Source organism: Hippopotamus amphibius, chromosome 8 (genome assembly GCF_030028045.1).
Source record: "Hippopotamus amphibius kiboko isolate mHipAmp2 chromosome 8, mHipAmp2.hap2, whole genome shotgun sequence".
In the NCBI taxonomy this organism is placed as follows: domain Eukaryota; kingdom Metazoa; phylum Chordata; class Mammalia; order Artiodactyla; family Hippopotamidae; genus Hippopotamus; species Hippopotamus amphibius.
This window is the reverse complement of record NC_080193.1, coordinates 99,682,714-99,710,025: the sequence shown is the minus strand read 5'-3', so window position 1 is coordinate 99,710,025 and position 27,312 is coordinate 99,682,714. Positions and strand designations below refer to the sequence as shown.

At 40.9% G+C, this 27,312-nt stretch overlaps 1 protein-coding gene across 3 annotated transcripts in view; it reads left to right on the top strand.

Moving 5' to 3' along the window:
• The window catches only part of PARD3B (par-3 family cell polarity regulator beta), a 977,181-nt gene that overhangs the window by 899,803 nt on the left and 50,066 nt on the right, over window positions 1-27,312 (top strand). For all 3 annotated transcript variants that reach the window (XR_009055026.1, XM_057744363.1, XM_057744365.1), the window contains exon 22: window positions 8,303-8,382. Coding sequence is in view for 2 of the 3 variants with exons in the window: in XM_057744363.1 (XP_057600346.1) it covers window positions 8,303-8,382 (80 nt within the window). In the remaining variant the exon portion in view is untranslated. The remainder of the gene's footprint in view (window positions 1-8,302; window positions 8,383-27,312) is intronic.

Sequence of the window (27,312 nt, the reverse complement as noted above, 5' to 3'; positions counted from 1 at the left end):
GATTTATGTTTTAACTCCAACATTTTACAAGGGAGGAAAATAAAGGCACAAAATGGTTAAAAGGCTTATGCAGGAGTTATTTTAAAAATATTTTTATTTGCTGTATTTTCTAAACTAGCAGATGTTCTAAGCAAGTCTATAAGCTGAATACCCACTTATTTGACAAAATTACTGAAATTAAATTAGAGAAAATAAACACTTCAGAAATAATGGTTTGAACAAGTACTTTTGCTTCTCTAGATAGCATATTTGTAAATACATATCTCAGGAATAATATACTTCATATTGCAAAAGATAAATAATTAAACAGCTTATTTTGATGAGTTTCTTTTTGTTTAGATGGAATGCTGTCAGTTGCCCTTCCTCCAAACCTGTGGCATTTTAGCAGAATGTCTTAATATCAGAAGATTCTCAAAGCTGAGTTCATCACTTTTTAGATGTTTTTATTGAGTTCATTCCTTTAAAAATCTTCCAGCCAAACCTATAGGTAGGTAAAAGTGATGTAATTAAAAGAAAGCTTCTGGAAGCTGCTCAAAAATATCTGTCGTGTTACCAACTTGAAATGAAAGGCATATTTCCTAAAATGGCATCTAAATTTTTATACTTTGCATTTTAATCTCATGATGTGTCTGGCAGCATGAAACTCATTTTTTGGTAATGGATCTGAGTAAGACATATTTGTAAATGAGGATGTTATGTATAGGTGAATAAGCTGTATTGCAACTTTGCACAGCCTTTCCATCACAGCAGCTTTTAAATTTCCTCAGGAAAATTGACTTATGGGACATAAATTACAACATTGGCAAAAATGTGTCCTAACCTGTAGGATCTGGAAAACATGTTAATTTTGAATTGTTTCCGCTTTTTATCATCAGACATTTGCAGAAAATCTTGTTTGATATATTCTTTTATTTTTAATGAATTGTTAAAAAATGTTTGAAAGGGCATTAAATCTTCCCCTCTGCCATTAATCTGCAAATGGGAGAAATAGGGGGGTTAAATGGCCTCTTTAGTATATTGCTTTATGAAACTGCTGATTCTTGCAATGCCAAGCTAGAAATACATACTAATTTAAGGAACACTGAATGCAAGCAGCAAGCTCCTTGCTTTTGTAGAGAAAAGACTAATAGCTTTATTTTAACAAGGCTCTTAACACCCCAGCCAGCAGCAGGCATTGAGTGAATGAAACTGGGAGAACTCCCACGGACTAAAAGCATCTTAATTCAACATCCCCTCTCCGCTCCCTCCCCGCCCCCCCAACGCCAAGCCCTCTTGATAGGCTGTCATAGGCTGTCATAATCCAGACAAAGAAGATCGCCACGTGCAAGGCACACCAAGGGATGAGCTTTTCAAGTTGTTTTGAATAATCTCTCTGAAGTTTCACTTCCTGAGCAGTAGAGAGAGCAATATGCCCCAAATCCAAGCATAAGTTCTAACATTACATTGTTGTGGAAAAGACTAGGTTTCTGTTATGGCTTAAGTCAAGATTATTTCTATCAGACGTATATTTAGGTCATTACATTAAAAAAAAAAAAAAACCTGCATGATACCAAGTGAGATAAAAGCCTTCTTTAAAAAAAATTAGTTGGATCAAAGCCCCTGACCTTATTTTTTTGTGATGAGAGAAATTACCTAATAAGGAGTTCTTCAAGGAGGAACATTTCTGAGTCTTCCTGAGCACAGAGCAAAATGAGAAATGAGCTTATAAATGCTTCTGCCCGTTCTCTCTCCCCTCACTCCCTCCAGAAGTGGCTTGACTTCCTAAGGACCTGACTAAAACATTAGTTTCTCTTTGGCAACCCTTTATATGCAATTTCCTACTTTCAGTTCACAGCTCTTTGCAAGAATCTTTGTCCCCAACACAATAATCTATATTGCCACCATTTCTGATTGGGATAGTAAAGGTGATCAAATTACAGGAGGAGATTAGGTATGATTTATCCATAAATTGGATATCATACAGCCATTAAAATTCATGTTTGTGGAAATATATCTACTAGCACAGGAAAATGCCAATAATAAATAGCTGGGAAAAATTCTGTATACCATTAAATTATGTGTATATTTGTAAATGTTAACAGAGGTCATCTTTGAGTGACTTAGGGAGAAAAAAAACAGTTAAATCTGTTTTTTAAGTAATAGAACACAAATTTATTCCTATCATCTCCCTTGACTAACAGTGTGTCCCTGAGCAGGAAATGACTTTTTCTCATCTCTGTGTCTTAGAGTACTTAGCATGTGGCTCTACTTAAGAGACACTAACAAATGTTTATTTACTTGAAAGTATTAATCTAACTTTCTGAGCATGATAGCATAAGACAGTATAACCAGTGGTTGTTTATTTATTAGAAAACTGTAAAGATTTTCAACACCATAGAGTCTGGCTTTCTCTCCCCATCAATCCTTTGAAATCACTCTCAATAAAGCACCATTCAGCATCTCATTGCCAATTCCCACATACCCTTTTGCAGATTTTCTATCAGTCACTGCTCAGTTGCAGAGAACAATACACACTCTAGCTAGTTTAAGCAGGAACAAATTTATTACACCATATTAACGGGCTTTCAGAATCATAAGGAAGGCTAGGAAACAAATTCTCAGCTAAGTTTTCCAGAATGATTTCCCAAGCCACACAACAGAACCAGGCTACTTGGGGAGCTTCTGCCCTTTCTTTGAGGAAGGCTTTGGCTCCACAAGCCGCTCAATGATGCCTGTATCAGGAGCCACCGTCATTAGGAAGGTGCCACAAACAGGAATTCACCTGTGGTGCCACCAGCTCCACAGCTAGCTGTGAAAGCTACGCTCCACCCTCAGAAACTAGCAATGGCACATCTGCTAACACTGCCATGGGAAAACCAAGCACGCCCCTGGACCTTCTTGCCAGAATCAACAGTGGAAGCATCGTCACTGCCTCAGCTCTGTTTCTCAAATGACACGGCCCAGCTTAAATCACACCCAGCACATTGACTACAAGAGAATTCTGGGAGAGGTGATTTTCAGCTTTCCAGGCTCTATGGTTCAGAGTGACCCTCTACAAGAAGGGAAGATTGGGTAAAGCTCTCCAACACACGGTAGAAGCCACAGATCTTGTCTTACTGAAGCTCTTGGCTGCTTTGGACACTGTGAACCAGTCCCCCTTTCGTGGAATTCTTTTCTGTTGATTCCTATGATAACACTCTCTCCTTGTTCTCTTCTTGACCAACTGCTTTTGCTCAGACTCTCTCCTGGGTTTAACTTTTTTTTTTTTTTTTTGCCTGCCCCTTATAGTATTTTTAAGAATATTATTGGTATTCTCTCTTTTCATTGCATGTCTTTTCTTCTGTTCTATCCCTGTAGATTCTTCCTGGGCATTCTAATTCTTTTCCAAAGTTTCAGGTACCATCTATAGGCTGAATGTTTCTCAGTTCTACCTCTCTAGTTCAGATTTTTCTTCTATGCAAACTTTTATACTCAATTATCTATCAGATGTTTCCATCAGATGTCTCAACTCAAGGTTAATGTATCTAAGTATTCCCTTCTCCCACCCCTACCCCTACTCCTCTCCCCTAAATCTGTTCTTTCTTTAGTCCCATCTTGGCAACAGTTACCAAATCCACCTAGTTGCTAAGCTCAGAAACTTAGGCATGATTCAAGACACATCCTTCCCCGCTAATTCTCAGTCAGTTGTATTAAACTTACCCTCTTAACATCTTTATGTCTCTCCCTTGTCTCCATCCTTTTGAAAAGCCCCTTGTTTAGGCCTTTATCTTCGCTGACTTAGACTGTCACTGGAACCTCCATACCGTGGCAAGAATAATGTCTAACCTGTCAATATGTACTGTCACTTATCGAATATCACTTCTCAATGGCTTCACCATAAACTAATGGTAAAATTAAGTTCCTTGGCATGAGATCCTCCAAGATCCAGTTCATGTCAGTTTCTCCAGAGCTTGGCAACTGCTCAGTTTTCTCATCTGCAAAATTGGGCAATCATTGGGGATACTTGGAAGGAATGAATGGACTAATGCAAATAAAACATTTAGCCTTGTGCTTGACCCTCAGTAAGGGCTAAATATATGTTAAATTGTGGTAATCAAAGAAGAAATAAAAAATGGAGAGACAGTCCACGTTCTTGGATAGACTCAGTATTGTCAGTATGTCAGTTCTCCGCAGCTTGATCTATAGATTCAGTGTACTTCCAGTCAAAATTCCAGCAAATTACAAACTGATTCTAAAGTTTATGTAGAGAGGCAAAAGCCCTAGAATAGCCAACACAATGTTGAATGAGAAGAACAAAGTTGAAGGACTGATGCCACCCAACTTCAAGACTTACTATAAAGCTACAATAATCAAGACAGTGTGGTATTGGTGAAAGAATCGACAAATAGATCAATGGAACAGAATAGAGAGCCCAGAAATAGAACCACATGAAGGCAGTCAACTGATCTTTGACAAAGTTGCAAAGGCAATATAATAGAGCAAAAATAGTCTTTTCAACAAATGGTGCTGGCACAACTGATCATCCACATGCAAAAAAAAAAAAAATGAATCTAGTCTTCACAAAAATTATCACAGACCTAAATGTAAGATGCAAAACATAAAACTCCTAGATGATAACATTGGAAAGAATCCAAATGACCTTAAGTTTGGCAATGACTTTTTAGATATGACATCAAAAGCATGAGCCATGATGTATATAGGGACTCTCTGGACCTTCCTCTCAATTTTGCTACAAACCTAAAACTGCTCTAAAAAATAAAATCTATTTAAAAAATTGCACCAGTGGCAATATTATTGTTGTAATCATGATAGTAGCACCAGTGATACTGTTGCTACATGATTGATATCCTTTTGCTTATAGCCTCTGTTTCTCCTTTTACCAAAACCTTGACCTTCCCTGGGAACACAGTGCTCTTTTTATGCCTCCATGTTGTTTCACTTTTGTTCTCTCTACTAAGAATGCCTCCTGCTACTCCTGCCCCTCCTCTTCCTAAAAACTCATCCTCATTCATATTCAAGTTTTAGATGAAGCTTCAACACCCATAGGAAGCTGTCTTCAACGCTCCCAGGTGGACTCTGGTATCTGTTCCTTCAGACTCCTGCTGCCTCCTTCTTCAGACTGACACTCCAGGAATGATCTCATTGTACCATAATTGTTTGCAGGCCTGTCTCTTTTATACTTACGGCAATGAAGAAATCAAGCCTCTGTTCAGTGCTTTGAAAGTGGTGCCTAGTGTGGCATTAGAATACGGGAGGTATTCAGTAATTACTGATAGAATGATTGCATTAAAGATGCTGCCGTATTAATAGAGAAGCACACAAATAATATACAATTGGTGACGAATGGAATAATTTTTTAATTGAAGTATAGTTGATTTACAATATTGTGTTAGTTTCAGGTGTACAGCATAGTGATTCAGTTATACATATATGTGTATATCTATGTTTTCTTTGATTCTTTTCCATTATAGTTTATTACAAGATATTGAATATAGTTCCCTGTGCGCTACCCTTGCTGTTTATCTGTTTTAATCTCATACTCCCAATTTATCCCTCCCCTCCTCCTCCTTTGGTAACCACAAATTTGTTTTCTGTGTCTGTGAGTCTGTTTCCTGTTTTGTAAGTAAGTTCATTTGCATCATTTTTTTAGATTCCACACGTAAGTAATACTGTATAATATTTGTCTTGCTCTGTCTGACTAACTTCACTTAGTATGATAACCTTTAGGTCCTTCCATGTTGCGGCAAATGGCAGTATTTCATTCTTTTTTATGGCTGAGTAGTATCCCATCATGTATATCTGTGTGTGTGTGTATGTGTGTACATATATATATATGTGTATATACATATATATATATAAAACACATCTTCTTTATCCATTCATCTGTTGATGGACACTGCTCCCAAATTTTGGCTGTTGTACATAGTGCTGCAGTGAACATTGGAGTGCCTATATCTTTTCGAATTAGAGCGTTCATATTTTTCAGATGTATGCCCGGGAGTAGGATTGCTGAATCATATGGTAACCCTATTTTAAGTTTTTTTAAGAAACCTCCATACTGTTCTCAAGAACAGAATAATTTTTGATGTATGAGCATGCCATCCATCTTTTGTTCTTTTACTTCCGTGAAGTGTTCCCAAGCACCTTCATCTGTGCTGCTGCTACATGACATTGATTCATGCATTGTCCTATTTCATTCTTTAATTATTTCATTTCGGATCCTTGTTTTCCCAACAAGACTAAAAGTTGCTTAAGGATAACAATCATCCTACATTTCATAGAATCTAGTATGCCGGCAGCTTCCCAGAAGGACCACAGCATGTGGGCGCTGCCTCCTGCGACACCAGAATGTTGACTGCCATCATTAGGCAAGGCCAGTTCAGATAACAGCCCTGAAAGTATTAACTTGGAATTTTGTGGCCACATGAAAAAGATTAGCTGTGAATGTGTAAAGCCATACTAAGGATACATAAGTATGATGTTTTTCTTTTTTTTTTTTAATGTTTATTTTTCCCATGGTCTCCTAAAAGACCCACCTCATTCCTTATTCTTCTCTATCTACAGCAATGAAGCATGATGTTTTTATAACAACCACAATTAATAATCTTCAACATAGTTCTGGTATTTACGTTAATTCTTCCTCCAAAAAATAGATCAAAAACAAAACAAACCTTAGATAGGAGTGACCGAGGACAATACTTCTATCCATCGCTGTTTTTCCTGTGCATTGATTTATTCCCTAACTGCCTGGCACCGTCCTTGCCCCTAGTCTTTGTTAAAAAGGTCAGCAGTTTAAATGTGGGCTGTATCCTAATGCAGAGATTCTGTCTCTCTGTCATTGCTTCTAAGTCTGTACATGTAATCTTCCTCCTGCCTAGGTAGCTACTGGTCTGTCACCCTCTCAGATAACTCCAGCTGCTCCTGTTCCATGTATTGGTGAAATATAAAGAGATTTTACAAGACATACTCCTAAGGGCCTCCTGTAATAATGTGACACCAGGAATAGTATTTCTTACTCTAAATGTGCACATATACTTGTTTTGCAACACCTCTGCAACAAACCCTCCCTACACACACCACCCAAGCTGGGATGGTGGTTTCATAGAGAGCTGAGACTTTTGGTAGAAGGAAAATAAATTCCAGATTGAATACTACCTAGAAAAATTTCCTCTACCACCTTGACAGTGTCACTTCCTGAGCTTACTAGCAGACTTCCCCTTTCCCCATTATAACAGTCCAGGTTTTCTCTTTACCCTCCGCATGACCATTGCACGAGGACTACCCTAGCACAAGCGTGAGTACACAGGTGGCCACAAAAGCACGTGTTGATGGGAACAGGTGAGGAATTGATCAGTCACCGGGTACCTTCAAATGCCTATATGTGTTGATCCCGTATGTGTTTTTAGTTGATATGATCGATACAGAACGAGTATATGTAAAGTCTTTAGATTCATGGAACTAACACACTTTATTGAGAACCACTGGGGCCAGTCACTCAGTGCCCATCAGAATCTCAGAGGCTGGTGGAAAAGAGGTGAACACAGGAAGTGCATAGGGAGGGGCAAAAACCAATAAAAACCAACACTAGATAGAAAAGTTTGTCACTTCTCTGTGGTTGTTTAGAAGGGAGGGAGCTCAGTGAGATTCAAGTGATCAGGGAGGGCTTCATAGAAGCTGTGGAAGAGGTAGCTGATTGCCACCTATCCAAGGTAGTAAAGAAAGGTTTCATGGAAAATATACATTCTTGTCACAGCCAAGAGGAGCCTAAGGAGACATGATGACTAAATGTAATATGGTGTCCTGAGTGGGATTCTAAACAGAAAAAAAAAATTAGGTAAAATCTGAATAAACTCTGAACTTGAGTTAACAATACTGTATTAACATTGATTTCTTAATTGTAAGAAATGTACCATAGGAATTTCAGATGTTAGTTATAGGGAAATTGGGTTCAGGGTATATGGGAACTCTCTGTCCTATCTTCTCAATTTTCCTGTAAATCTAAAGCTGTTCTGAAAACTAAAGCCTATTTTAAAAGAATAAAAAAAAGCGGTCTTAACAATCTACAGAATATCCCTGGCATGGTGACAGGAAGGAGTCAGTTTGACAATGATCCTTTTTGGAAAGAAGTGACTTTGTTGTTAAATGCCATGTTTGTGGCTTGATCATCAATTCCTATAACGATACTGAGTTCTTGCGTGCTTTTCCGTGGTTGATTTTTGGCAGGCAGCAGCAGCATTTGTGCAGTGATTATAATTTTGAGATGCATTGTCAGTAACCAGGGTGCATAATGGATCTTCATCTCTAATTACTTTTCTCTCCACAGGTGTCTGGAAAGGGTCCAGATGGAAATGCACCCAACCTCCGCTTTGAGGGGATGGAGAGACAGTACGCCTCCCTACCCAGGTAAGATCACAGAGGGGTCTCCCATCACCATCTCACCCGCACGTACAGTCTTTAGAAAAATCTCCATGAAATAGAAATCTGGCTTTGAGATAAGGAATATGTTATAATTTTGCCTTACCACCGTCTGCCTCAACCCTCGTGCCATCTTCACAACTGTGCTAATAATGGAAACACTTGTGGGTTATTTTTTAAGGGAAGAAAATAGTATATCATTGCAGTTGAACATGTCAGCAAGAATATTGGATTCTGAATGGAAATCCTAAGCCATTGCTATAAAAATGGTATTGAACAGCCTGCACCCAGCTTAGAGACAATAAAATAGTAAATCCTCTGTCCTAGGAGTCACCCACAAGGAAGGGCATGCCAGCCTTAGCCTTGGAGCTTCATGTGGGTATTAAAAGGCAAGAGCGAAATGTGAACCGGGGAAGGTGTTCTTTGCTTGATTTAGAACCCAACCGTGTTCTTCGGGCAATCAGCAAATAGTGCTGAGAGGCACTGACGCAGTGTGGGGAAGACACGGCTGCGTGGGAAAGTTCACGTGGCGATTCTGGCCTAACAAGATCCACTTATGCTGTAACTAGACACCCTTGAAAATGAGATACAGTTCTCCAAGGTTTGTGCTCTTATCTGTGAGATGAAGAATGATTTTAGTCTGCGATCAGTGGCACATGACAAAGAGGAAACCTTTCCAAGATGACATACAGTGCAGCAACGATGGGAGTGAAGTGAGTTCAATGTGAGAGTTTGTGAGTCTGAAAAAAAGAAAACACACCAAAGAAAGGTTAATGCCAGCCAGAAAACTAAAATGTTACGGAATATCTCCTTTTAAAAAGGGGGGTGGGGGGAGGACCCTATGTAGAACTTTTCTATCATCAAACTGAATTGTTGAAGTGCTAACTCAGGGCTGGGTTGCCATTCTGAGTGGCATGTTGGCTATATTTTTGTGTGTGAATTGACAAAAATAACATCCCGGATATTACAACAAGCATAGCCTGAGTGACCATCTGCTCTTATAAAAAGGTATGTTGATTCTCAAAAGTAATAAAATATCAAATCTAGCAGAGAACCAATTTTGAACACTGATTGGGCAGGATACCCCAAATACAATATTTTAGAAGCGTCTGTACAACTGTATTTTATCTCCCTGTTTTCTCTTTTTATATGTTGTCTCATAGTTATTTTTCTCATCCTTGATTTCTTTCATCTCCTTATTTTCTCCCTGGCTTAGTATTTTGTTTTCATTTTAGAAAATAGAAGCGGTCTCCAAAATTCATTTTAAATATAAAATTTTGGCTTTCAATATTGAAGTGTATGGAAATTGTGGTTAAGGCAGATGGAAAGTACTGTGTTCTTAGGAGAGGAAGAAAAAGGAAAACTGGAAACAGTTTAATGTCTTCCTGGCCAACTTGTACTCAGACTGCGGAAATGGATTTTTCTGGTACAAATCAAAAGCACAGAAATAGCATTTATAAGTACAGGAATTCTATAAATTTCACTCATTCATTCCCTCCCCAAGTATCTGTCATCTACTATGTATCAGGCCCTGAGAATCTGGAGACTGGAGACACCGTGGCCAGTTCATCCTCAAGACCCTCCGTGTAGGACAGGAGGCAGCAGATCAGCTTTTTGCGAGAGTGCAACCAGTGCTTAGATGAGTCATGGTTAACATAAAGTCCTCTGAATTTCCAGCTCCTATTTGTTTTAATTCATAAGCCCTGAAATGCTCCATCATGGCTGACTCTAAACGTCTTTTTTAGGATTAAACACTGTGGAGGGAGTTTTTTAACAGAGGCGATACATTGATGCTGTTTGTGGCTCTGGAGCTATCATTGCAATATATGAATTAACAAAATCCTGCCAGCCTCAAGAATATGGCTGTAGCCAAAAACGAAGCAGCTTAGACTGAAAACAGTTTTGACAAACAGTCCACTCACACACGTAACACCATGGTAGAAGTGAAGAGCTGCATGTACTAACACAACTTCTTAGCTACCTGATAAGAAGGAGTCATGATGGAGAATAGACAAGGCTCAAGCAAATGCATGAGAGCTCTGCTGGCACTGGTTTCTAAATGCAGGGGCCCAAACTTGAGTTTCCATCTCAGTATCTAAGGGGGGAGATGAAAAGCATCTCCACCAACATGCTCTAATCCATCAAAGGGTCCATATGTACCAATCAAGATGCAGAATGCCAAGGTGGGGGACAAGCTATTGGTTTCTGTGTGCCAGTGACATTTACCCTGGTCTCTAGTCTTCCCCTGCCCCTGGAGATTTTACTGTCCACTTAATTGACTCATACCAGCTCCACTGCTCCTTTTGTCAGGGGAGTGAAGCGAGCAAATCTCCGTAGGCACTGGATCCCCTCTTAGTCACAGAGGTGGGGAGCTTTAAAATATTTATGGAGTTAAATTTTTAATTAAAAATAGGAACAATTCTATCTGTAGGGAGTCAGTGGCCAACCTTATAGGGGACTTAATATGCTACTGACTGATTTGGTTCCCATGCTGTTTGTGGAGAGCATCACAGGAGTTTGAAGATAAACTCAATGGCTTTGATATATATACATATGCCAAATTTGGAGCCAACAACACAGAGAGAAAATGCCCCCCAGTGCATGGAGTTGGGGAGGAGCCCCAGTCAAGGGACACCCTGCTATGCCTTCATTTTAAAGTAGGCTCATGCAGCCTGCTGCCAGGCTAAATGACACTTGACAAAATAAAGCGAGAGCCCTAGCCAGCTCAGGAAAAAGACAATTCCCAGCACTTGGTAGTTATGAGGTTGCCTAAGGCTAAGGGCTAAGCGATGTTAAGTGTTACTGTTAAGCAATGTTAAATCTTCTACCTCTGAAGAAAAATGACTTTATTTCTTTTCTCCTGAGGGTGCTGTTTTGGAAAGCAGAGCGTGGTTGTAATACAACCTCGTTAGCAAGCACCAGACTTTTCCCAGGGCCAGTGTTTTACCATCCTGTCCAGCCCCCACTTTTCTTTGGTAGTAAACAGAGCGAAATCAGCATCCCCTTATTCTTGCCTGCCACAAATTATTACTTGCCCTGGGTGAGCAGGGAAGTGGCTGTTTCTTGGGCTGCTCTAATGTGTGAACAACAACGTATGTATTTTTGCAAACAGCTTCTTTTTCACTTCAGCCTTCCAGCCTCTTTCAATTCTCCCAGGTCCCATTCTGATTTTACAGGCCTCCTCCTTGTCCGTCCGTTCAGCAGTGAACTCTCTCCTCTCCCATCTCAAGCCTCCATCATTCCCACCTGGCCCATCCCCGGCCCCACGGGATCCCATTATCCCTTCTCTGCAGATGGCTCAGTGCATCAGCACATGATGTTGCTCTTCCGGGCCTGTAATCGAGTGTTGAGTCCTGAGGAGGGAGCAAAAAGGCTCTACATCTCTTCTGTGGTCCTACATGAGTGGGCGATGAAAGGTTGCTGGAGAAACTCATAAAAGCATTCGTTGGTTGCACTACAAAATTCACATTATCCAACCCCAGCTGGGCCCCTGCTGCTGTCCAGAATTCCTTTTAGTCGTGCTGTCGACTCCCTTGACTATCCCACAATGGCCGTTCCAAACCTCTTCTGCTCCTGTTAAGTTCTGCAAAGATGACTAAGCCCCCCAAGCCCAGTCTCTAGAGATGATCTCACTTCCTTTCCTTTATGACCTTGAGACATTCAACCTTAGCTCCTCAACTTCTGCTCCCTACAGTTCAGACTCACTCTGTCTTCACTAACACACACTTCCCAAGGGGAGACATGAAGGCATGGACTTGGAGTCAGGCCGTAATTATAGCCCCATCCATCACTTCTCACCTGGGTGACCTTGGGCATGGATCCTACTGGTCCAAGCTCAGTTTTTTAATCTGCAAATTTGGGGTGATATTAGGGACTCTGTATAGCACTTGTATGAGTATTAAATACAAGGATACAAGCAAAACCCTTAGTGAAGAGCCTGCCTGACATATTTTAAGGATTTTTTTTTAATATTGTTAGTTCTTTTCCATTTTCTCTCTGGGGAAGACACATTCCTTTCTTTAATGAGTCAAACCTATAAAACAGAGCTCATTCTCACCGGCTTCTCAGGGACCCTACATCATCAATTACCCCTCTCTCAACTGCATCTTTAAGCCCTGGCAGTTGCTTTCCTCCCTCTGCCTGCTACTGTGAATAGGCTTAGCTGCACAGTTCACTGGGAATTCCTCAGCGTGGAGAAGGGGAGAGCCAACAGCTCATGGAGATATGCTGGGGGCATAACTGAGGCTGAACGATTAGCAACTCTTAGGGAAGGAGCAGCAGTCCAAATGATCAAGGAAGAGGACATAGCAAACTGAGATGATCTAAATGATAAGCTGTCCTGTGGGCATGCTGGGAGACAGCAATTCTTGTAGACAGGGAGCTCATATCAGGGATATAGGAGCTAACTTGGGTCTAGGCAAGAGCTACAGCCCCTGGCCAACAAGACTTAGATTCAGGCCTATTGTCTCCCCAGTGGTGGAGACCCACCCAGTGTGAGTTAACCAGCAAGGCTGGACATGATGCTCTTGCTCCCAGGACAGATTGGTGAGAGAGCAGCACTCTGTTGACTGGTGCGGGGAAGTCCTGAGATACTGCGAAGATACTCCTGTTGCCTCAGGACCGGACAGTGCTGACTGAGCCTACAGCTATAGTGACTCGTAACTGAGCAGAGCTCAGGTGGCAGCACTACCCCATGAACTTGACTTTAGTCCATCAGAGAAAACAAAGATCTTCCCTCAACCCTCCTTCCTCCTCCAATTCCCATTTTCCTACTTTAAAAAAGTTGACTATTTCCACACCATCCACTGAACTCTTGCCTCATGGGTGGCTTGGTCAGAAGCCAAGCCACCCATGCGTCCAGCTGACTCTGTCTCCAGCCCTTTTCTTTCTTTCTTTCTTTCTTTCTTTCTTTCTTTCTTTCTTTCTTTCTTTCTTTCTTTCTTTCTTTCTTTCTTTTCTTTAATATTGGAGTGTAGTTGATTTACAATGTTGTGTTAGTCTCAGGTGTAGAGCAAAGTGATTCAGTTATACATATATATGTATCTATTCTTTCCAGCCCTTTTCTCCATGTGGATTCTCTCTGAGCTGCCTCCTCCATTCTTATAGATTCAGTTCTCATCACTATGATGATGAATCCAAAATGAGCCTGGCTACCCTTCATACCCTATTCCTACTGTGACCCCAATTACAACTGCCCACTTAATGTACCCATCCTTCCACCTCCAAGATACCTCAAAGTCCCCATGCCAAAACTCGAGCCCTCTGCCATCTTTCTTTAGCTCTTCCTCCTTTTAACGTCCATAACATTGTTTAGCACTTTACCAGAGCCACTGAAAACACCTTGGATTAGATTTTGGTTCTTTGTAAACCCTTTGAAACAAAGGATATTGTTTTATACCCATCATTTTTTACACCTATCACCAGGACTTAACATAGGACCATGCATACAGTAGGTTTTTAATACATCGGTACACAGGTGAGAATTTGTTTTATAGATTTGTTTTTATGTAAGTTGTAGGAAAGGATTCCTCCCAAGATTTTTTACCATTTATTTCAGAGCACTATTTTCCAGGAAAAGCATAGATTTTTCCATGAGAATGTCCCTTTTCCCTAGCGTTAGTAGAAGTCCAGACTTCCAAGTAGTTGACTCCTATTGAGCACTTACCATATACTAGGCGCTGTTCTAAGTGCTTTGTACCCACTGACTGACTTACTGCTCACGGCAATCCTGTGACTCATTAGCAACCCTATTATTATCCTCATGTCATAGGCAAGGACCCAGGCAGAGAGAGATTAAGTGAAATTGCCCAAGTGCAACAGCTAGAAGTGGCAGAGCCAGGATTTGAACCCAAGCAGTCTGGCTGCGAGTTTGTACATTTAACTTCTGGGGCTCAGGTCATCCAGCTCAGTCAGATCCAGACCCTTCAATTATCACACGCCCTTGTGTTATTTGCTCACCTGCTTATCATTTTCATTAAAGTGTAAGTGCCTTCGAGGACAGGGACCGTGTCTTATTCATCTTTGTATATGACACGGAACATTACTAATAGACGGGTTAGGTAATGCCTTTCAACCGTCTCTGCAATGCTGTCATAAAATCAATTCTTTTCCCGTTCCCTGGGGTCCTTCGCTTGAAATAGGAACAGTTCAATGCGTAATTGCAAGATGAACATTAAGCAATAGACTTTGCCTACCAAGAAGGGAATCCTGTTTTGTTAGAACACTCCTGAGAGTTGAAAAAGCCATATCTGCAAATTGGTACTTTGGTTCTTTAAGATTAAAAATAATATCTACCCAGAAGAAAAAAGACGACTGTAGATTTTCTAGTGGAAAGCTGCATGAGTGCTCCTGAGGAGGGAGACTCCCTTTTCCGAGACTGATTCAGGACAAAAGCCTGCTCGGGCCAGATGTGGATTCCAGTCCTGATGGTGCTCTAACCCAGCAGTCTCCAAACTTTTTGACACCAGGGACCAGTTTTGTGGAAGACAGTTTTTCCATGCATGGGATGGAGCGTGGTTCAGGCGGTAATGCAAGCGATGGGGAGCGGAGGCTGAAGCTCCGCCCACTCGCTTACGGCTCACCTCCTATTGTGTGGCCCGGTTCCTTAGAAACCCCTGTGTTGGGGACCCCTGCTCTACCCTGTATTACATGAGTTGCTTGATGGGGAAAAAAACATCTCTCTGATACAGCTCAAGCAGCTTGAGCTTGGCTGTGTAATGAGAAGCAACATACTAGAACTGATTTCGGGTAGAAAGAGCAACTCTAGAAGGAGCTAACAGCTTATGCTTGCTTCCTAGGAACCCAAAATAAACTCGCTTTCTAAGTGTGTTCCCAGTGTTTTGGTGCTGGGTAGGATTGTGTCCAGATCAGAAGAACACACCGTAAGAGCATACTTCCACTTTAAGGGTTCAGTTAGTTCACTTTGTGAGTTTCAGCTTTCTCATCTGCATGTGCCTTTGCCCAGCCCCAGCAAGACTCGTTTTACAAGTGCATGAGTAACTCTAAAGGCTGCAACACACAGGGCGCCCGCTAGGTTACATTATCTGCGGAGTCATTTACCTCACTGCTTAAAGACACTCTCCGGGTCTGATGTCTCCTGTTCTCATCTCCAGTTAGTTTCTGCTCAGCTCATAGCTATTGAATTTTCCTTTGCCCGCCTTACCTTGCTTCTAGCCCTTGATAAGCAGGTGGCAGTCACTTTCGAGTTCTGCAAAGATCTCCACCAATGCCACAGTCCTGATCTTTGCTGAAGCTAATGGAGGTAGTGATTAAACAAGTTCAGTGAAAACTTGAGTAGTCAGCGTGTTAGGTGTATGTATGTGTGTGCGTGTGTCCAGTGTGGGTGGAGGTTTGGCCATCTGGATCTGTACAAGTTGACAAAGTCTCCATGATGCCTGAATACTTCTCTCTGCCACGAGGCCAGTTTGTCAAATGAGATGCTTCATGAGAATATATGTACTGCTTGTCACAGCCCTGGCAGCTGGTCACATGTTCATCCGGGTTTTGAGGGCGTTTTAGCTACAGATACTTCCTCTCTGCAAGTCTCTAGACAGAGCCCTGTTGCATTTCCTCTAGATCCAACAAATCAAGGCCAGTCTCCCCAGCCCCTTCCTGGTGGCACAACTTTATCTGAACAGCCCTTTCTTGAGGTGAAAAGCTACCTCTCAGCGCCCCTGTCTGTGACTGCTGCTCTGGCTCTGCGAGAATGCTGAGATGGGCTGAGGAACTTGTCTTGAGCGCATCTTCCACATCTGCGTGTGACAGAGTTTAATGCTTTTGAAAATCAATAAAGCTCTTTTATCCCACCAGATTCAACTTTCTCATCCTTTCTCCTTGGTCCCTGAAAATCTAGTCTCTACTACCCCCTGCCCCATAGAGTCAGCTGCCTATTTGACTGGCCCCTCTGACACCACCTCACTCTTAATGCAGAGGACAAAATGATGAATTAGCAGCAATTTAATTCTTTGTGAGATTAAGATGTCTCCATTGTCAACTCAAACTTCCTGAAAAATGCAAAAAGCTCTAGCATGTAATACAGCCTTAAGATGCCAAACAGCTGAGATCAGGGGGTTAATGCTACTGACATATCATTTTTATGTCACTTAGTTCCTCAGATAAAAGTCCATTTTAATCAAACTTTTTATCATTTCCTCATAACCAATATATCCTTGATGCCAGTTGGAATATTTGATATTAATTATTCAGTCAAAGGCCTCCATTATGAGTTTAGTTAGAATATTAGTGATTTAAAACACGTTAGGACCCATTACAGTACTGCTGTCCCCAGAATCCTTTAAAATGAATCTTTTTTTTAATTGAAGTACAGTTGATTTACACTGTTGTGTTAATTTCTGCTGTACAGCAAAGTGACACAGTTATATACATTCTTTTTTATATTCTTTTCCATTATGGTTTATCCCAGGATATTGAATATAGTTCCCTGTGCTATACAGTAGGACCTTGTTGTTTATCCATTCTATATGTAATAATTTGCATCTACTCACCCCAAACTCCCATTCCATCCCTCCCCACCCCACCTCCCCCTTGGCAACCACACGTCTGTTCTCTGTCTGTGAGTCTGTTTCTGTTTTGTGGATAGGTTCATTTGTGGCATACTTTAGATTCCACACATATGTGATATCGTATAGTATTTGTCTTTCTCTGACTTACTTCACTTAGTATGATAATCTCCAGTTGCATCCATGTTGCTGCAAATGGCATTATTTCATTCTTTTTTATGACTGAGTAATATTCCGTTGTATATATGTACCACATCTTCTTTATCCATTCATCAGTCAATGGATATTTAGGTGGTTTCTGTGTCTTGGCTACTGTGAATAGTGCTTTTATGAACTTTGGGGTGTATCTTCTTGATTTTTAGTTTTGTCCAGAAATATGCCCAGGAGGGGGATTGCTGGATCACATGGTAGTTCTATTTTTAGTTTTCTGAGGAACAGCCATACTGTTCTTCATAGTGGCTGTACCAGTGTACATTTCCACCAACAGTGTCAGAGGGTTTCCTTTTCTCCGCAGCCTCTCCAGCATTTGTTATTTGTAGACTTTTTTTTTTTTTTTTTTGTCACGCACAGGTTTAGTTGCCTCGTGGCCTGTGGGATCTTCCTGGAGCAGGGATCGAACCTATGTCCCCTGCATTGGCAGGCAGATTCTCAACCACTGCGCCACCTAGGAAGTCCTATTTGTAGACTTTTAATGATAGCTGTTCTGACCAGTTTGAGGTGATACCTCATTGTAGTTTTGATTTGAACATTTTAAACAAATCTTGATGGACCACAAATATTAAATTCCATAGATTTTACTTTTCCTTCATTTTCCATAGAAACTTCTAAACTGTTAAACATGTTTGTTTGGTACTCTTTTTAGAAGAAGAATATGTGCCTGCAATTTCAAATAGAGTGCTAAATCTGGTATTACCTTGAACTTGAAACATGTTCAGCTTGGTAAAGTAACATCCATGTTTGCCCTCCTGCACATATTTAAAGAAGTTTTAGCATTTATTTCCCAATTCTCCTGCCAAAAGGGAAGAAAAGGTTATTTTGTATATAAGAAGCTACTTAGAGCGTTGCTTTATCTCTAATTTCTCATATTCTTTGGTTGTTCCTGCTGTTTTCCTGTTGTATGGTCATTCCACCATCTGCCGCCAAAAGTGCACTGGAATTACTGTGGCAAGTTTCGTGACCGCCCCAAGCTATTACGCACAATGCGCCGCTCTCCCTCACACCCACTCCCCATCTTCTACGTCTCTCCAGCCATTAGCTACTGTCTCTTGGCCCAAGTACCTGGCTTTGCTGTATACAGGTCTTGTCCTGGAGTCATCTTACTGCAGGCAGAGACACTCTGAATAAACCAAGTATATTAATTCGTTGTAATATCTGGTTTGTATGTGTTTGTGAGGCCTGTGCTTTATGATTCTTTAAAATGACATGACATCACTAAAACATGCAGGCGTCTTGGATAAAAAGTGAGTGCCTCCCAAATGCATGAACACATGCTATTATTCAACGGGAATAATTAAGAGTAAAACCACTAGGTTTAGTTTCCATTTTTAATGTACCAAAATCTGCACTCAGATCGTTTCCAAGACGTCATGTTTATTCCTAAACTAGCCAGTTGTATTTGAAAAGAAAATCAAACTAAGAACAATTAAGGCAAAGGAAGTAAAATATACCGAGTCATAAACTATACCGAGTGCCTACCGTGTGCTGTGTATTTTACACGCATGGTCTCATTTTATCCTCACCATCCAACTGGGTGGTGGTCGTTACGATGCTCATTTTGTAAAATTTTTAAAAATCCATCCTTGAAGTGGCAGAATCAGAATTCAAACTCAGTTCTTTCTGGTTTCCAAGGTCTTTTTTTACTTTTCTTTACCATACCGCTAACACGGACAAGTTAGGGAGGGATGGGAATACCTTGCTTTTTTCATGAGTAACAGGAGTTTATGGGAAAGAAGATATCTTAGGCCACATTAAAAAAGCATCCATGTTCGTTGTCTTTAGGGCTCCAAAAAATAAAAAATGTTGACCCCTTCAGGGATGAAAAATAATAATAATAAAATACAACGAGACAAATAGTAGGGAATTTTTGAGAAAAAAAGAAAAATACTTTTGAAGCATATCATTTTTATTCTTATATCACTGTGATGTTTTTCCTAAGTAAAAACAAGAAGGCTGCATTTTCCTTACAACAATTATTCAGTTCCTATTGGGAGCATAAATAAGGATGTAAATAGCTCAGCCTGAGGTTGTGCATGCACAACGGCTACAAACCCCAAGTGCGTGGACCAGGTCCCCAGCCTCCGAATTGCACTCTGCCCTGCCCTTCCACAGAAACACTTGTGAGGGGGCATGGGGCGGAACCAGTATTTCTTAAGTATCTATTATGCTCCAGGAATTCTAGTGGGCACTTTATATGTTTGACTTCATTTATTTCTTGTAACAATACTGAGGTTAATAATATTATCCCTATTTTATGGATGAAGAAACTGAGGCTCAGAGATGCAAAGTGGTATAGCCAGAGTTGCACACAGAATAAGTGGCAGATTTTGGATTCAGTCCAGCCTTTTTCCACATCTGAAATCTACAGGATCTCCACAAATTAAGTTGTCTTGATTCTAATTGTCCTGGCAGTAAACAGGCAGGAGAGAAGCATTCAATGACCATCTTTTACGAAGGCAGCCCTCGCTGTACTGACCCCACCCTAAATCACCACAGTATATAACCCTGGGACACTAAAATGAATAAACCCCTAATAGGCTTCAAAATTACTAAGAACAGCATCCATGAACCACAGAGTTTCCCTTAGCATATATAAACACCAACCTCCTTCCAGCCAAAATATCTTTTAAACAGAGCTCCTTTTTAAAGACTGCCTCTGTCATGCTAGTGTTTAAAAAGAGACACTAGTTGGTTCCACTTCAGCAATTTTCATAGCCAGGAAAGTATTGTTGCTTCTTTCCCAGTATAGTCCCAGCAGATCCTCAGGAAATATGGTGAAAGGTAAATGCCAGATAAGCGTGGAGAGATGGCTTCTATTGACTCTGTTGCTTCAAGTCCAGAGAAGAGAGCTTTGGCAGTCAATTACCGTAGAGGTGCCATGTGAGCCCATCTGTGCCCTGGATTTTATGTGACACGGGCCCCATGACCTCAGTCAGTATGCCAGGAAACACCTTGGTCCAGCTCCATTATTTCTAGCAAAGGCAAACATTTGTGGTACAAATGTGGGAAGGGTTGGTACAAAAAGAGCAGCATCCAGAACGCATTCTTGCTTATATTCCAGGTCTTTAATTAAGCCTAGATTGAAGTGGTTGGGGCTTGTCCCAATAGAAGTTTGTACCACCCAACAGTCAGCAAAACTGACGCTTATGGTTGAAGATGGGATCACGTGTTAAAGAGGTAGGAACCTGGCAATTCTCATTGGCTACTCGCCACCAACAAAATGTTCTGGGGCATCATTAGTAGCCTTTAAACTTGACCATTGCTTGAAAATGAAGACAGGGTGGTGACTGCTCAGATAAGGTTTCTGCCCACTAATTGCTTGCATATATCTGAGGCAAATGCAGACCCATTTCCAGAAATGAGAGTGTCTGACAGCCTGGGTTTTGCAAGGAGCTGGAAAGAGCTGAAATTGTTGCAGCAGAGGTTTAAGATGGAAAATAAGCACATTGAGCTGTTTTGAAAAGGAATTTGCCACGATGTAGTTTTTCTCCTGGAAACAGTCCTATAAAACTGGGATTGGAGTTTATGCTTGGTCACTTTCCACTGATATCTTGGTGCCTTTGACAATTTCTGCTACATGGTCTGGACTGTGCAACACCCTTTTACAGTTTTTTTCCAGCCTCAAAATCAGGTCTGTGTACAAGACAGAGCTTCTAGCCAATGTTTTATAAGAGTAATTTCCGGACGTGCTGCATGTAACATGGCCAAGATAATGTGATCACTACCTTCTGTGGGTTGGTTATAGACAAGTCACTTATGTTTCCACCTTGTCAACAATTCGAATTGCTCAGTTTGTCCTTTTTCTTGTGACTCTTTTCGTATCTGATTTTTTAAAAACACAGATCAGTTCTGAATTGTTCAGAGCTAACCATGCAACTGTTTTACCTAAACAGATGAGCTAGGAAAGTCACCTACCCTTCCTTATTCCTTCATTCAACAACTATTTCCTGGCTACCTACTAAGTTCAATATACTCTGTAGGCCTTGAAGATATAAGCACCATAGGACACAGTCACTATACCATGGAGTTTATAATCCAGTGAAGGAGATAGTAATTGTACAATCACAAAGACACCATGAGATTGCAACTCTGCCCATTATGAAAAAAGAGAGAGAAGTGATTCAAGAAAATAAAATGAGAAATTGGACCAAATCAAGGGAGGGAGGGAGCTTTGAGCTATGATCTGAAGAAGATTAGAGAGAAGAAATAAGAAATATTCCAGACAGATGAACAGCACATGCAGAGGCCTTGAGTAGGAGAGAACATGGTGAACAGAGAGACTGAAAGAAGGCTGCATGGCTGGAACAGAGACTGCGGGCAAAGAGCAGGAGAAGTAGGCAGAAGTCAGACCATGGGTGGTTAAGTTAAGGATGTTAAGATTTTTTTCAGTCACTAATTAGAAAACATTTATGAGTTGGTTTTTGTTTGTTTTTTAATGCTCAGAATTTTTTTGTTTTGTTTTTTTGTTTTTTGTTTTTGTTTTGGTGTTGGCCACACCACACAGCATGAGGGATCTTAGTTCCCTGACCAGGAATGAAACCCATGCCCCCAGCAGTGGAAACGTGGAATCTTAACCACTGGACTGCCAGAGAAGTCTCCATTTATGAGTTTTAGCAGGAGAATGACGTGGTCAGATTTGCGTTTCAAATCTGTGGAGAATAGATTGAAGGGAGGTTGGAGTGGAGGTAAATCAGGTCAGGCAAGAGACCATGGTGGTGATGCTAGTGGAGATGGGAAAAGATGGTGGGAAGAACTGACAGTGCCTGATGACGGATTGCACGTAGGGGTGTGAGGGGGAAGTAAAGCCACAATGGTATCGGCGGTGGTACCCTTCCCCCAGAGAGGAAACGGTGGGAGAGGACTAGTTTGGGGGGGAAGATCATGAGTGTGAGTTGGGATGTGCTGGATTTGAGGTGCTTTCAGACTTCCAGAGGAGACCCTGAAAAGTAAAGTAGAGAGGGCACAACATGGATGGGAACTGCAGTGGCTCACCCAGGATGTTAGACTATTGTGTATTCATCGACACTGAACAGAGGACCCCAAGGCATGTCAGTGATGATGATGTAATGAAACACAGAGTCTCATACTCACAGAGCCAGGGGGACAGTACAAACTGCACGGGCCTGGGCTCTGGTCCGTGGTTGTGACACATCTTCACTGCTTCCTTGGATAGCAAAGGCTTATCTATCACTGTCTGTGTAATTTCATTCTGGAAATGATATTTTTCTCAAGTAGGAAGAATTGGTGACTTAATGCCATCTGGCATTCTGTGACTAAGCATAGCTCTGACCCCATGAGGCATAAGTATGAAGGGAAGAAGGAACAGTGGATGTTGTTTTGGTAACTGTGCTGTGCTTATAAAATGGAATATCCTTACTCTGCAGAAATATGACTGAAACAGTTAGGGGTAAAAAGACACGAGTCTCCAATTCACTCTTAAATGGTTCAGGAAGTAATAACATGTATATATGTATAATAACGTGCATAGGTGTGTATGCATACCTGTGGAGAGAAAGATGGGGGGATGGAGAGGAAGAGAACAGAATGGAAGAAAAGAGGATAAATGACACAGTAAATGAGCCAGAATGGAAGAATTGGTGGATCTGAAATAAAAAAAGATACAGGGAGTTCTTTGTACTGTTGTTGCAGCAGCAACAACAGCAGTAACAAGGGACAGTGGAAGTTCTCATAATTTTCTAATACAAACTCAGAAGTAAAAAATGTGCTTATTCTGGAGTCGTAGGCTGGGTTTGCCCCCCAAAAGCAAACCCAGACACAAAGATTTTGGAGCAAGTGATTTTATTTGGGAAGCAGCCCCCGGAAGCCCTGGAAGGGGAGTGAGGAACGAAGGGAAGAGAGCTGGTCCCAAGCACATTAATGATCAGGGTACTGCTGCAGGCAGCAGGCAGGGGTCATGTTTGCTGGGGCCTCTGGAGATAGTACAAAATTCACTCATACCTTGTCCCACCTGAGGGGTAAGGATGCTGTGGTATTTATCTTTCAAGTCCTGTTTGTCATCAGCTGAGGGCTGTTGCTGAAGGAGCCAACTCCCCTGCAGGCCCAGGGCACTGTTAAGAGGACGCCTCAAGCCTCGAAGCCCAGTTGCTTGGCGTAAGTCCTATAATGGACCCTCAGTGCTGAGGAGCTCTGGGTAGGGCCCAGCAGCACTGCTCCAACTCATGTCCAGTCCCAGAGTCAAAGTGGATCAGTCCTGGTTGCCTTTTATGAGAGAAAAATACGTAATTATTAAGTAGCCCCAGGCTGTCTTGATGCCTTCCTTTTATTTTTGGAGGAAGTGTTCTGCAAATTGGTCACGTCTCATATGGAACGCGATGAATAACGGTAGCATCAACGGCAGCCCAAGAGCATAACCCCAGAAGAATGTATTTTTGGTTTCTCTTCACTCAAATATGCAATTCATCCAAATGATGTAAAGTCTTTGACAAGTTCATTTTCTGTCGAGCCCATGCTCAGAACTTCACTAAAATACGGCAGCAGCTCTGGGAATAACCCCGGGATTATGGAAAGCCTCAGGAAAATGGAAATTTGGTAGTAAGGTGTTTAAGTCAAGCATGCCTATTAATGAATGATGGGAGTTCGAGTGTCTGCAGTGACTTTACTTGGGATCATGGCTGTAAACATACACCAGGTCAAGTTCTGCATGGATTGCAACACGCCACCTTTGCTCCAATTAAGAATAGCAGAACCTTGGCCAAATGCACGGACTAGTCATATAGCCCTGGTCGTGTTGCCCCTGTGGACTCCACAGTCTCACCTTAGCCTTAGACTTTATGCTAAGATACCAGCGATATGTTGTGAAGCCTACAAAACTGATCAATCACATCCAGTTCAATTAAGATGTTTAAGCTCATCTTCCTGAAAACAAAATGTAAATATCATAAGTCAAGCGGGCCTCAGGATAAATCCTAACATGTAATTGCTAGGTCAGAAAGTGAATATTTTTAAAGCTCTTCATATATACTTCCAGACTGACCTCTGAAAGTTGTACCAACTTACACCCTCATCAACATGGAATACAAAATACTTTTTAAACTGTGTCAATTTAATAGATTAAAAAGTAATAATTATGATCGCAAGCTGTTTTAATTTGAGATTTCTTTACTTTCAGGGAAGTTGAGTTTTTCTCATGTATTTGTTGAAATTTACGTGATTTTTTTTTAGTCTGTGGTAGCTTATCCATTTGCTATCATCTCTGTCTAGGTTTATCTTTTTCTTCTTGATTTACTAGAACTCTTCATATATTAAGGACATTAACATTTTGTCACCTGTTAACTTTATTTTAATTTAAATTACGAGGGTGAATCAAAATTTATCTACACTCTGGTTATATTAAGACTTCTGTAAATTCTACAGCTAGAGTGTGCATAATTTTTGACTTACCCTTGTATATTTACAGTAAATAGGAATTTATAATTTTATAAGTTAAATCTTCAGTCTTTTGGTTTATGACTTAGTCTTTGCTTTTATATGTAAAAAGTTGTCTCCCATCTTCAGATCAGATAAATATTTGCCCATATTTTCTTCTAGTTCTTTTTTTTTTTTTTTTTTTGGCTGCAGAATTTATTTTTATTATTAACTTTCAGAAAAGACAAATAAATCATTTTTGACACAATCTCCTTGCTTTTCAGTATGCTTTGCCCATCTGTCAACAACCTTTCATATTCCCTCATTAAAAAATGTTTTAGGCTGAGCTGCAAGCCACAAATGCAAGGCTGTCTTCACCTTCACCAGAAGTGAATCTTCATCCTCGTAGGGCTGCTTTCAGGGGACCAAACAGGTGAAAGTCTGATGGAGCAAGATCAAGACTATAGGGAGGATGCTTTAACACCTCAAAACGAAGTTTTTGCAGAGTCGACATTGTGGGCAGAAGTGTGCAGACGTGTATTGTTATGCAAGATCACAACGCCCTTGGATAGCAGTCCTCTGCGTTTAATCTGAAGTTTAGGCTTCAGCTCATCATTAAGCATCTCTATCCATTCATACACACTCCTTCACAACAAAACACTTTCTCCATACTGTACACAAAGTCTTCAATAAATAACGGCACCAGGTATACCCTCAGACCACAAAAAATGAATCACTGCACGCTGCTCTTCTTTCGTGCAGATCACAAGTGGGGCAATCCATTTTTGCCCGCACTGCAGTTACAAATGAACTGATGTAACATGTTCACACCTGCCCAGCAGTGACTGGAGAGACAGTAGCCTTGACTGGAAAGCTGATAAGAGAGTGCAGCCAACAGAAGTTTTTTGTTTTTCTTTTGTTTTTTTTTTTGTTTTGTTTTGTTTTTATTTTTTTTATTTTGGGGGGGGGGGTACACCAGGTTCAATCATCTGTTTTTATACACATATCCCCGTATTCCCTCCCTTCCTTGTCTTCTAGTTCTTTATGATTTATTTTTTCATGCATTTATTCTACTCCAGGAAAGTTTTGAACATGTGTAATCCTAAGCAGTAATGAACTTTCATAACATAGTTTAAAGCAATTTCAACTATGATATTGTTATAATCATGAAAAATACATGGCAGTCTAGACACCCATACTAAATGGCTTTGTACAAACACGATGAAAGATACCTGTGCAGTTTATCAACACACACGAGCAATCAATTTGTATCTTGCTGTGACTGCAATTTGGCCCTGTGTCAGGATCCACATGTGTCCTGAAGCATTCTGACCAGGACCCTTGGAACATGGTTCAACACCAGGGCTTCAGTGTCCTGGGAGTAGTTGGGATCACCCAAATGGGCTTCTTTCTTAAGGTGCACTTCCTCTTGTAACATACGCACTCCTCTCCTTGGCCCTCTGCCAGCTGCCATGACCCTCTACAGTGTAAGCAAGGTGTAGGAAACTCCTGGAACGTGCATTCCTGTGGTCCTCAGCTCTGCTTGATAAGAACTCTATATGTGCTCCTCAAAAGCAGTATTGATGTTATTGGAAGTTACTCTTTTAATTTCTATGAGAAAAAGATGCAGTTTTACTAAAGGGAGACGCGTTGAGATAGTATATGTGTCAATTTGACTAACCCCAAAGGAACTGTGAGAGGAGGGGTTCTTAACCTGGGGTGCTCGTCTGGCATATCAAAACTGTTCACTGATGAGTTTCAGGGGACCTTCAAACTCCCTAAGATTACATGTCAAGACTTTTATGAATAAAATTCTGTATGTATTTCTGAGGGAAGGGGTGAATGGGAGAGTTCTGTGACTCAGTAAGTTTGACTCATTAAATTAGAGGAATTGACTATAAACTCATCTTTAAAGTATCATTAAAAAAAAAAAAAATCCTGGGATTTCCCTTGTGGTCCAGTGGTTAAGAATCCACCTTCCAATGCAGGGGATGCAGGTTCGATCCCTGATTGGGGAACTAAGATCCCACACGCCGCCAGGCAGCTAAGCCCTCACGCTCTAGAGCCGACACACCACAACTAGAGAGAAGCCTGCACACCACAACGAAAGATCCCGCATGCCACAACTAAGACCCGATGCAGCCAAATAAATAAATAAAGATTTTTTTAACTCCTCACGTTACGGTTCCCATGTGGCTCGCATTTTTCTTTCGGTGAAATGATAATGCCTTCAGAGAGAATATTCCATTTGTAATATTTATGAGAAAAAAATACGCAAATCCTAGCTTACTGTGTTGAAAGGTGTCCTCAATCTCAGTATCAGAGTGAATATAATAGTTTTAGCAAAAACAAAACAAAACAACAACAACAAAAAGACTTATTTTGGTCTACCTTTCAACCTCACATAGTATAATGTGTGTATATATTTCTATTTTGGACCCTGCCTTTTTGCCTGCTTTTAGAAAGAACAAAACCTTCCCAGCATATAAATCCCAGAAAGCGGGTTGAATGGCACTGAACTCTTGACTGTGTGTCCCGATTCCCCTCCACCCATCACTCCCATCAGCAACATGAAATACAGGACCTGGTTAAGTTTCTAAGGCCACATTTGTGTGCTCACCTTAAAAAGGATTTACACATTCTACTGTCTTCCCAGCTTTTGAAAAATAACATTCTGTTCTCATCCCCAGAAAGCAGAGAGGGAGAAGAAGCCACTCATGGGAATGAGCAGACAGCAATCTTCTTTGGAACAAAAAGTGCTATGTCGATCCCACTATAAATTATAGCCACATAAAACTGCAGGAAACCCAAAGAAAGT